This window comes from Vicia villosa, unplaced genomic scaffold (assembly GCF_029867415.1).
Source record: "Vicia villosa cultivar HV-30 ecotype Madison, WI unplaced genomic scaffold, Vvil1.0 ctg.000030F_1_1, whole genome shotgun sequence".
Taxonomy (NCBI): Eukaryota; Viridiplantae; Streptophyta; class Magnoliopsida; order Fabales; family Fabaceae; genus Vicia; species Vicia villosa.
The window spans coordinates 200,139-211,745 of NW_026704964.1; the positions used below are offsets into that span (position 1 = coordinate 200,139).

An 11,607-nucleotide genomic window follows, 5' to 3' on the forward strand; every position below is an offset into this window, starting at 1 on the left:
AAACCTATAGCAGCCCAAAAAAAGCGCTTTCGTAGGTCTTTTTTGGTATAGTGAGTAACACATTCTTTTTAAAAAAAAAATACAAACTATTGTTGGAGATCGAACTCATTTATAATTTCAATTTTCTCCTCGGTTGCCGATGGTCCAAGGGGAAAAGTGGTGACTTTCTAAGACACTCTTCATTACGTCGCCCAAAAAATCAAGGTAATATCCCTTTCTTAACCGAGGTAAAATAGGTTATTCATATTAGTTATCAATCCCTTATACTCCTTTAATTGAAGTAAATTCTCCATTAATATTGATCCATGGTTATAAAAACTATCAAATCTTTTGATTACTAGTAGAATGAATTGCGATGATTATGTCATGAACAAGAGGATCAGTGTAAAGACTTGGAATGAGCAGAGTTCAAGAAGAGAGAAGAAGATGTAGCAGTGACGCGGAATCAATTGACAGTTATAAATGAATAATTGCAAATTTTTAATTTAAATATTTTGGATCGACCCGCTTGTTAAAGTTTAAAGCAATGATACCACTTGTTAAATACAATGGAAATACCACAATGACTTTATATACACAATAAAACGATTGTTATGGTCATTACTTGCATATCTGTTAATGCCAAACTTATTCAAAACGGTCAAACAACAAACTTATACAACAAATATCCCTAGTATTTTTTTTCTTTTTCAAAATGAATTATTTTGTTATTAAAAAAATAAAGAGATGACTAACAAACATACATAATTAGCTTAGAATTTTTCTTCAATCATTTAAAATACTTTTTAGATACAATTTTGCTAATGTCCCCATAGTATACGAACTTTAGCTCCAATACAAAATAGATACCAATGTCAATCATTACGAGTCAAAACTATTATTATTTTAAGTTTCCTCGGATTCATTTTTTGGAATGTTATTGACAAATGGAAGTGTTGCATGTTGATCAGTTAAATTAATCAATTAATATTCTTTAGCCGAATGGTAGCACATTACATTAAGTTATTACTAATTCTATTACCACTTCAAAAGAAGACCATTTCGAATTACTCGTACAAATTCAATATAAATAGTCCTTAATACTATGCTATATTCATCCACCAATATCACAATTTCTAGTACAAATTTCCGTCTCAGAAATCTACTAGAGTTTACAAGTTTAAAGTTCTTATCAAATGGCTAATCTCTCATTATTCTTGCTGTCAGCTTTAGCTTTTTCACTTTCAGTTGTTTTTGCAGTTGATCCAAGTACTCTCCAAGATTTTTGCGTCACAAACCCAATAGGCCAAGGTATAATTCACATTTTTTCCTTACATCTAAAATTTTATTTATTCTTGCCACTCCACATAAATAAATATATTCATGAAAAACTTTCACCATTTTCATACACAATGAGGTTATAAAATCGAAATTCTAACGTTTTTGTCTCTTTGATCAATTGTGGTAATGCTAGGGAACTCAGTTTGCAAAGATCCTAAACTTGTTGACGCAAATGACTTCTTCTTCAAAGGACTTCACATAGCTGGAAATACTAGTAACCCTGTTGGATCTAGAGTAACTCCTGTCTTCGCAGCTCAACTACCAGGATTGAACACACTCGGAATTTCCCTGGCTCGTATCGATATAGCACCATGGGGAGTTAACCCTCCTCACTCACATCCTCGTGCTACCGAAATATTGACTGTTCTTGAAGGTACATTAGAAGTTGGATTCATCACTTCAAACCCGGAAAATCGTCACTTTACAAAAATTCTACAAAAGGGAGATGTGTTTGTGTTTCCCATAGGACTGATTCACTATCAAAGAAATATTGGATATGGTAATGTTGTTGCCATTGCTGCTCTTAGTAGTCAAAATCCAGGAGTTATTACTATTGGCAATGCAGTTTTTGGGGCTACACCTGAGGTATCTAGTGAAGTGCTCACAAAGGCTTTTCTTTTGGACAAGAATATCATCAATTATTTGCAGACGAAGTTTTAGAATCATTAGAGAAAATTCAAGGGTTAAATGCAATTCACCCCCCTGCCATTAGGGCGTGTTTTAGATTTGCCCCCCTGAATTTTTTTTTTAAAGAAGACACCCTTATAAAAGTGTAAAGCCAGTTTCACCACACCCTTTTACTATTAATGCTGACTGGGCTTTGACTAATTGGGTGACGTGGCAATTAGTTATTTAATATTTCATTTTATTTCATTTGAAGCGTGATAAATAAAACGCATTGCTTTAATTTTTCTCAGCCAGTACTTTTGAACGCGTCATCACTAAAACAACCATCTTTCTCAATTTCTCTCTTTATGTTATCTGTGTTCTACTTCTTCTCTTTCACATTCTTCTTCTTTTATCTTGATTAAAAAAATCGATTAATCAAATCGAAGCTTCACAAATTCACTTACCTTTTCCCGTTTTCTCATTCTCTTCTTCCTCTGAGTGTTGTTCTAAGTTTTCTCCGGCCATCCTCCATGGCGACGTCGTCTATACGCATTGCCTGTGGCGGAAACAACCGTTTCACCGCCGGGGTTGGTGGTGTTAATAAGAGGTGTGATACTTTTTCAAAGAGGAAGGGTGAAACAGTGACAATAGCAACGGAGACGGAGAAAACTGTTATGATGGAGGATTGGGAGGCGGTGAAGGAGAGATGGGAGGCGGGAGAGAGTCCGATGCCGGAGGGAGTTATATTCGTGGAGGAGTTAGGTGAAGATGAGGCGGTGGAGGAAGACGGTGGAAGGGGATTACAAGATGTGGACCGGTTTGTTATTTGCTGAAAACGAGTCGGGTCGGTGCAGGACCCGGTTCGTGAATGGGTGTTTTCTCGACCCACTTTTGTTTGGTTAGAGTGAAGAGTTTCAGGGAAACTGCACAGTCTCAACTTAAGAATAGTTGGCTTTTACAGAGTCAATGGCTTTAATGATGCAGATTATGGATATTCAGTGTTGTACAATTTTGTATGCAATTTTTTCTAATTGCTACAATTACGAATTGATTACTGTTTATCAATGGTGTGGATCTGTATAGGGCTAAAGCCAGTATCATTAGCAACTAATTCGGTTTATATTTTATAACTTGTCCTTCATTTGTGCTGCAGCTCTATATATCATTTCCTTCATTTGTGCTATAGCTTCTGGATTAGGCTCTTCGTGAATCGATGAATTTGACAATGAAAGTGATGAATTCGGTTGCTGGAAATTGATATTTGATGAACCAGGACACTTCTTATTATCATCACCCCATCTTGGATACTTCATGTCTTTGTTTCTAGCACTAATAATGGATGCGTTAGTACTATCAAGTGATGATTCAAGAGAACAGGTAGTAGTAATACTCTTGCTGTTTTGTTGGTGGACCGTGTTGAAATCTGGTACATAATTGTTAGGTGAGTTGATATTGACTGAAAGTGACGAAGGGTAGTAGTAGTACACTATTTCTTAATAATAATCAGTAATAATAAAATGAAATATTAAATAACTAATTGCCACGTCAGCCAATTAGTCAAAGCCCAGTCAGCATTAGTAGTAAAAGGGTGTGGTGAAACTGACTTTAGACTTTTATAAAGGTGTCTTCTTTAAAAAAAAAATTCAGGGGGGCAAATCTGAAACACGCCCTAATGGCAGGGGGGTGAATTGCATTTAACCCAAAATTCAATTATAGTGCTTACTCAGTTTTACACTTAATGATGTGTGGTTTGGATTTGATATATTTTTGTTTGTATATTTGAATTTGTGTTGGTCTTTTCTTATTTTCTCATGTGTGTTTATTATCATACTTTTGATTAATATTGAGATTAGTAAGTGGCTTGGCTGAATGGTTGTACTTGGTTAAAGAATTTTGTAACTCATGTTTAAGGATTGTGTGACAGAAAATTTAAAGATTCTTTATATAAACGGCAAATGACTAAATGAATATCGTTGATTAGTGAAAATAGTTACAAGAAGATAATGAAAATTAACACGGCAGAGATATCACATAAGCAATGTTTTGAACTAAACCATGATAGAACCGATCCTTAAGATCCTTCCAAATGCTTGATACGGTTTCCATCCACAAGATGCTCTGAGAAATCTCAGATTCAACATAATTGTTTAACCATGACATAATCATGGTGTTATAGTGATCCCATGCAATAGAATCTTGATCTTCATCTAGTGGTCTTGGTAAAGCGTCATTGATGAAGTGTAGCTTGTTCTTGGATCTTAGCACCAAGGTCATGGACCTCGACCAAGAATGATAATTTTTTGCATTCAATAATGGAGTGATTAACACCATAATAGATATTTCATTTGGATGCATGAAATTTAGATTGAGAGTATCATTATGATAACCCTTGTTGTGATTCAAATTATGAGCAGGACCACCATTGGAGCTCGAATGACTTTCAATTGACATTGTTGAAGTAGAAATCTAAGAAGAGAAAAAACAAAACATGAAGAAGATGAAAATGAGATTGAGATTTGTGAAATTAATGCAGATGTGCAACGAAAATGGTGGTGTTAAATTCACAGGTTGATGATATCATGTGAAAGATAAACAAAAGCACCATAGAAAGAGATTGAAGAATTACTATCAGCGGCGGAGTCAAGAATTTTAGATAGTCTGGGCAAAATCTTTACATAATTGATTATTCATTTGTTTTAATTTTCACATCCTATTTTTACTAATTTTGCCCTTAATTTTACCATTGATTTTGTCTAAAAGTCAGCTATTAAATTGGAGGGAATACAAAAAAAATAGGGGTTGAGCCCAGGCGCGTGCCCGGACTCGTTGGGCCTTGGAACCACCCCTGATTACTATTGCATTGATCAAATGAGATATTACACCAAATTTGCCAAAATATTGGAGCTATCCACTACTTATATCAATTGTACAGTTAGTTAGAACTACAAACAAACTTCTAACAACCTAACAGAAAGTATTGGCTCAGTTACATCAAAGTTCTATGTAATAGTTTCATCCATAATGTAGTTAACTTGTCGGATAAATTATTTCACTAATCTTTACTCACTTCGTCCTAAATAACTGTCGCATCTGATATATTTATTTGTCCCAAAATAATTGTCGTTTTTAGTTTCTAATACAATTTTAATTTTTATCTTCCAATTCTACCATCTAATTAATAGACTCAATTTATTATTCTCTCATTTTATATTTACGATGATTCGAATACACCAATAATAAATAAGAATAATTTGATAAAAATAATATTCTCTTTCATTTATCACGTTTTCTTAATCCTGGTAAATGATCGATTATAATAATTATTTTGAGATGGATGAAGTGCTATTCTTTATGCTGAACAATCATTATCAATTCGACGAATAAATTATTCATATTTAGGTGTGAACCTTAATATACCTATAGTTTCAATCAAACCAATGTGATGGGATAAGGAAAAATTTTACTCGCATATTAATTTAAAAAGCATAATATATAATTATATTTTATTTCATTTAGAATACATATGATCAATACACAATTTTCTCGATACTTTATTGTAATTTATATAAATAGATAGATAGAAAAGTCAAGTGATATTGAAGTATCACTCCACCACCATAGCAATAATATCATTATTGTTGAATCCTTTATTGGCAACAAAACGAGCAACAGAACAATCTGGGGAGAACAAGCTTGTAGTTTCATACTCTTTTCCACCTCCCATTATTGGCATCTTTGCTCCAATTTTCACACCACTCACATAATCAGGTTTGTATGTCTGACCCAACACCCCACTCACTTGGTTGCTCAATGAATAGAATTTGAAACCTAAATCAAGGTGAGCAAAACAATCATCTTTCGTGATACCATAATTGTGAACCCTCGAATCTTCTTCTGTTATAGGGACCACTTTCGCGGTTATCCTAAATTTTCCTTCAACTTCAACAATGATATTGTTTGTGGAAGTTTCCCTAACAATGGACACACCAGATGATTCCCATTTTGCACCTTCTGATTCTAGGAGAGTGATCGGTTCGCCGTTGAATGAGAGGGCAAGACGATCCACAGAATCTTCCCATGTGGCTGTTTTCCGTGCTCCAAGGAAGATTTGGTGATTGTCAAAGAGAATAGCAATGGATTGGACCCAAGTGAAGTCCCTCTTCATGTTGTCATTTCTTCTACCTATGAAGTGTGCGTTGATATGGAGATTGGTGTCAGAAACAAGACAGAAGTTGTTGTCTTTCTTGCCATGGAAGTAAAAAGTGAGTCCATCACCACCAATGAAACGAGGGTCTTGACAAACAGATCCTGGTTTATCACAATCTGCAAATAAAGAATCATCATTGTCAAATAAATCACTGTATATATTCATGCAAAAATTTATATAAATTATTTAAACCTAATTTGGAGATATAGAAAAATATAAAGTCTTACTGCAAATTGGTTTGCATGAGGGACAGTCCACAGTACAACCATAAGGACAAAACTTAGGACATACATGAACTAAATTATAGCAATGTTTGTATTTCTGTATCTTGCAGCTTGCATAGCCATGCTGGCCTTTAGCAATTCCTGGAGGAGTTGCCCCTGCCTCTGCCATTAGAACAAACACAAGTATCATTGACACTAAAATTTGAACCATCATTTTAGCCATTGAAGGTAAACAAATTCGCTATTCTTAACTTAAAGTTTAGAATATGGATATATTAGTTATTTGTTTGATGTGTGTGAATAACTGGCCAAGAGCATTGCTTTTTATAGGCATTGAAGAGAATATATCATGACAAGAGTAGAGAAGGATTTCCAAATTAAGAATGTGATGTTTTCTTGTTAGTAACTACATCTTTTCACACATGGTGGGTTTCTTAAGAAGAGATTAAGCTTTAATTTGGCTCTATTCATATGAATGCAAGCTTGAGAAAGCTTTATGTTTGCTTCTATCACGTTCAAAGTGGTCATGTTAATTTTGTATATGTCACTTTAAAATGAAGTAAAGATATACAGTGTGCACCTACAAAAGGATGCATGTATTTTTATTCATTTATTTGAGAAGTGCCGCCACATCTTTACCTCTAAGGAAGATCCGCCCTTCCCTGAATAAAACAAAAAGAAAAAACTAAATTTTAGTAAATAGATTTAAATCATTATGTTAGAACAACGATGAACATTAAAGAGGACTACAGAGAAACAAAATAAAAAGATAATAAATACGATTGATATTTGTAAACGCAGTTCACTCAATGGTACTTATCACTACAACTATAGAGTAGCAATAATTCCATTGATTTATGTTTGATAAAATTAGGGTTTAAGTGTTACAAACCATATATATAATATTAGGGTTCTGTCTACCTAAACTCTAATCCTCAGTTACCCGCGGGAAATAGCTATCTCTACCCATAATAATCTCCACAGTAATTTTCACAATATATGAGTCATATTCAACAATCTCTACCTTCACGATTCATTCTGACAACTTGGGAAATACACATTCTGCCTAACACTTAGAAACATGTAATAAGTCTAAGCAATGTCTAAATTTGTCACTGATAATTGACTTGGTCAACATATAACCTAAATCTTCGAAGTATGAAACTTTACAAGTAATATCTGCTCAGATGCAAGTAACTCTCTGATCTTGTGAAATCTCACATTAATATGCTTGGTCTTGACATTATACATCTCATTGGTTTCCAAATTAATGGTACTCGGACTATCACAATGTAATCGAACTCCACTTTGCTCAACACCTAATTCTCTCACCATTCCTATAAGCCATAAGACTTCTTTAGCAGCTTCATTTTCCGCCGTGTATACTACTCAGTTATCGACATGACCACTATGAATTAAACCGATGATTTCTAACAAATAGGTTCTCCGGATAAAGTAAAGATGTACCCTGTTGTAAACCTCATGTCATTTATATCTCAAACTGAATCAATACATTCTACAACTGAAAGATCACCTTATTCACTCCTAAATAGGATACCATAACTCATAGTACCCTTCAAATACTTGAAAATTCAATGGACTGCTTCCTACTGATATTTTCCTAGTTTGGACAAAAATTTATAAACTTGACTTACAGCTTGTGCTAAATTTGGTATAGTGGTGATGATAACATGCCTTAAACAACCAAGATCACTTGCATAAAGGACATATGACATATACTCAACTTCTACATCTGTCTTTGGACACTAATCTAATGAGAGTTTAAAGTGATTCACTAATGAAGTACTCCCAACCTTCAAATTACTCATACCAAACTTGTATGACACCTTTTCAACATAGATTTTATAAGAGATCCATATTTTATAGCACTTCTATCCTTGTGAATTTCCATATCAAGAATCTTCTTAGCATCACCTAAGTCTTTCATATCAAACTATTTTCTCAACATGATTTTCAATTCATTTACATCATGTAAATGATTAATATCAATTAACATATCATCCACATATAGTAAGAAGAAAATAAAAGAGCCATCGACAAGACTCATAACATAAACAAAATATTCATACTCACACCTTCTGTGGCCAAAGTGAAGTATGTATGAATAAAAGTGTTTGTACCATTGCCTTGGAGACTACTTTAAACTACACAAAGACCTCTTCAATATGAAAATTAGTCTTCCATGTCCAATGTCACTAAACCTCCATGTAAGTTCCATGTAAATTTTCTCATTTAGATTAGCGTGAAGAAATATTGTCTTCACACCCATCTGCTATAAATGCATGTCTTAGCTAACTACCAAGGCTAACACTGCAATTATAGAAGTATGTCAGACGATCCGAGAAAAAATCTCATCATAACTAAATCCATTCTATTGCAAATGACCCTTTTGCTACAAAAAGAGCCTTAAACTTCCCCTTCTTTTTCTCCTAGTGTTGGTTATCTCTTGAACAACTAATTACAACTGATGGCCCTTTTTCCATTAAGAATATGAGCAAGCTCCCATGTATGATTTTTCTTCAAGGACTGCATCTCCTCCACCATTGCACCTATCCACTTATTTTTCTCTTGAATAGATATAGTCTCTCAAAAGGTTAAAGGGTCTTGAAAACTAGTAAGAAGTGCATAGGCTCTCAAGTCTTCATACCCATATCTTTTTGATGGCTTGGTTGAATAGTTTTCTCTGTGTTGTACAAGAATATAATCTTGTACTCCATCTAAAACTTCAGGTATGTGGTCAATTTCAGTATCAGAGTCTGGTTCCTCCCGAGGTTTAGGAACTTCTTGTATATTGTTCACTGTTGGTAGTTCAACATCCACACGAATCACCTAGTTACTAGAAGTTTCTTCTTCAAATGTTAATACATCTGTTGCAACTGATTGATTTAACATTAATTGTTTATCTAAAACAACATCGATGTTGATTACAATCTCCTTTTAAATTGAATCCAATAACTTGAACACCTTCGCACCTTTTGTGTAACTTACAAAGACACATTTGTTCGACTTTGGATCCAGTTTGGGTCGATCTTCACTCGCCAAAAAATCCTTAAGATGTCAAGATCAATAAGATTTCCTTTCCATACCTCTTAGATAACCTTTCCCTCCAATTAAGCATGTGATGACTTTTTGATAAGATAGCACACTATGTTAATTGCCTCTACCCAGTAACCTTTTGATAATCCAACATTTAATAAGTGACATATTTCCCTTTAATTTAGAGACATATTCATTATCTCTATCATACTAATTTGTTTTGGTCTCTTACATACTGAGAAATGTATGAGAATATTGTGTTCTTCACAAAACTTATTAAATTTCAAATCAATGTACATTTTCCCATTATCTAACCGCAAATTCTTGATATTTTTGCCTGTTTGATCCCCTACCTTTGCCTTTCACAACTTGAATTTGATAATGACTTTAAATTTTTGCTTCAAGAAATACACCCAAAACTTGCGAGAAAAAACATTTTTGAAAGTCACAAAATACTTGAAACCACCAAAGGAACCCTCTTTTATAGGCCTGGAAATATATGAATGATCGTAGTTTAAAATTCCTAATGTTTTATGCTTTTTTTTATTTTGAATTGAACATAACATTGTTTCCCAAGTATACAATACTTGCACAATTTCAACTTGCAACTGCGATCATCCCTTCAATATATTTTTCTCATGAAGCCCAATCATTCCATTATCACTCAATTGACCTAGAAGCATATGCTAGAGTTTGGTTGTATAATTATCAAATCAACTAAAGTAACATCACCTATAACAATGTTCCCCAGCAGTTTATAGACGTTACATGCAGTCTTCCATGATTTCATCACAATCAATGCCCCTTAACTAACCTTCATAATGTCCCTATCTCCATCGGACCTATATTAGAAACCATTTTCCAGTAGAGTACCTAGGTAAATCAAGTTCTTCCTCAATTTTGGAATTGTTCTTGTGTAAAAACTTTAGTGTGATAGAGCTTGCCCTCAGAGGAGAGGGAAGCTTGCAAGCAGAATGATATTTGTGGGTAGCTTAGGAGATTTGGAAGCAGTGGGCTAAGCACTTTGATCCAAGATGAGTGTCTTGCTTATCCCTTTGGCGGAAGCCCCTTTTATAGCTTATTTTGGCCTTCAGAACCTCATTATAGAGGTGCCTTTTGGCTTTATGTCGTTACAGACGTTGGCTTAGCCATTAATGCGAGGTTCATTAATGACACATTCAATCATCAGTTACTGCCGACTTGTACATAACGGCTAGGCGTTACTTCCAGACTATATCATGACCCTTCGTATTCCATCCCTACTCGACCCTTTACGAGTACTCGGCTGAGGTATCCGTTTATGGGGCCTCGGAACCCGACTATGAAAACCTAGATAGATCCGTACAGCAGCCCCTATCCGGCTTGTATACTTGACTGGTCCTGTAAGTTATTGCCGGGTAGATCAGTGAAGTGTGCATGAGTATGCTCGTCTGAAGGTCGCGGCCTTACAAGAATCCCGAGCCCGGAACAGGAATATATCTAACTTTTTTCAATATTCGCACACCACCATCGTCCATAGAAATATTAATTTGTCATGTTCTAGTGATAGTACATACTTTATCATTTCCTAGATAAATAAATACAAAATTACATGACCTGACTATAGTGAACCATTCCCAATGCAACATCATGTCATAAGAAGAACTAGAGTCAAGAATCCACGCACATGTGCACTTGTTGGATCAAACACAATGTATATATCCTTCACGTCACATACACAACGCCATGTCAGTGCTACATCACAAAATCAAGTAACAACCAGATAGATCAGAAAGGGGACCAAAAAATTCTCAAAAACTGTTGAACAGAGAACCAAAAAGCTGAACTTTTTATAAAGGGATACTAAAAGATTAAAAAAATTAAATAGGCGGGATCAAAAGTGAATTTATGGATTTTTTTTAATGTTTCACAAATATGGAGATCCCTTAAAGGATATGTATGGTGATTTGGATCGAACTCTAGTCTCGACAGGGGTAGCTTCAAGGTTCAACTGGGATGTGCATGTTGTAGTCGAAGTTGATTATGTATGTTATTATGCAGTAACTATGCATGTCATGTATGAGTGTTATCATCATACTTGACATACATATGATAAAAGCCTATGAATAGGTTTTTCTCTTAGGTTGTTAAGAGAGGTTGGTTGTTATTGTGCTTTGCTTGTAATCATTAATGCTTAATGAGAAAGTAAGG

General features: G+C 34.6%; 2 protein-coding genes across 3 annotated transcripts; one reads left to right on the plus strand and one right to left on the minus strand.

Annotated features, from left to right (window-relative positions):
- The first annotated feature begins 1,175 nt into the window (after positions 1 to 1,175).
- LOC131622408 (putative germin-like protein 2-1) lies at positions 1,176 to 1,980 on the plus strand. Of its 2 annotated transcripts, none has more exons than XM_058893439.1 (2): positions 1,176 to 1,290; positions 1,454 to 1,980. In XM_058893439.1, exons 1-2 carry the CDS (start codon positions 1,176 to 1,178, stop codon positions 1,978 to 1,980), a joined length of 642 nt encoding a protein of 213 aa, XP_058749422.1. The 2 variants fall into 2 exon arrangements, with proteins under 2 accessions (XP_058749422.1, XP_058749423.1); XM_058893440.1 differs by having other exon boundaries at positions 1,463 to 1,980.
- A 3,553-nt stretch (positions 1,981 to 5,533) lies between these two features.
- LOC131622497 (uncharacterized) lies at positions 5,534 to 6,620 on the minus strand. The gene is made up of 2 exons (XM_058893535.1): positions 6,364 to 6,620; positions 5,534 to 6,252 (listed from the first exon to the last, which is right to left on the minus strand). The coding sequence occupies exons 1-2, from the start codon at positions 6,581 to 6,583 to the stop codon at positions 5,534 to 5,536; spliced, it is 939 nt and encodes a 312-aa protein (XP_058749518.1). The 5' UTR covers positions 6,584 to 6,620.
- Positions 6,621 to 11,607: the final 4,987 nt, after the last annotated feature.

Bases quoted from the DNA above. Each gene is read 5' to 3' on its own strand.
- LOC131622408 (XM_058893439.1), top strand. From the start codon at position 1,176: ATGGCTAATCTCTCATTATTCTTGCTGTCAGCTTTAGCTTTTTCACTT. The intron at 1,291-1,453 runs GTATAATTCACA...TGGTAATGCTAG, and splicing joins CACAAACCCAATAGGCCAAG to GGAACTCAGTTTGCAAAGAT.
- LOC131622497 (XM_058893535.1), bottom strand. From the start codon at position 6,583: ATGGCTAAAATGATGGTTCAAATTTTAGTGTCAATGATACTTGTGTTT. The intron at 6,253-6,363 runs GTAAGACTTTAT...CTTTATTTGCAG, and splicing joins CTCATGCAAACCAATTTGCA to ATTGTGATAAACCAGGATCT.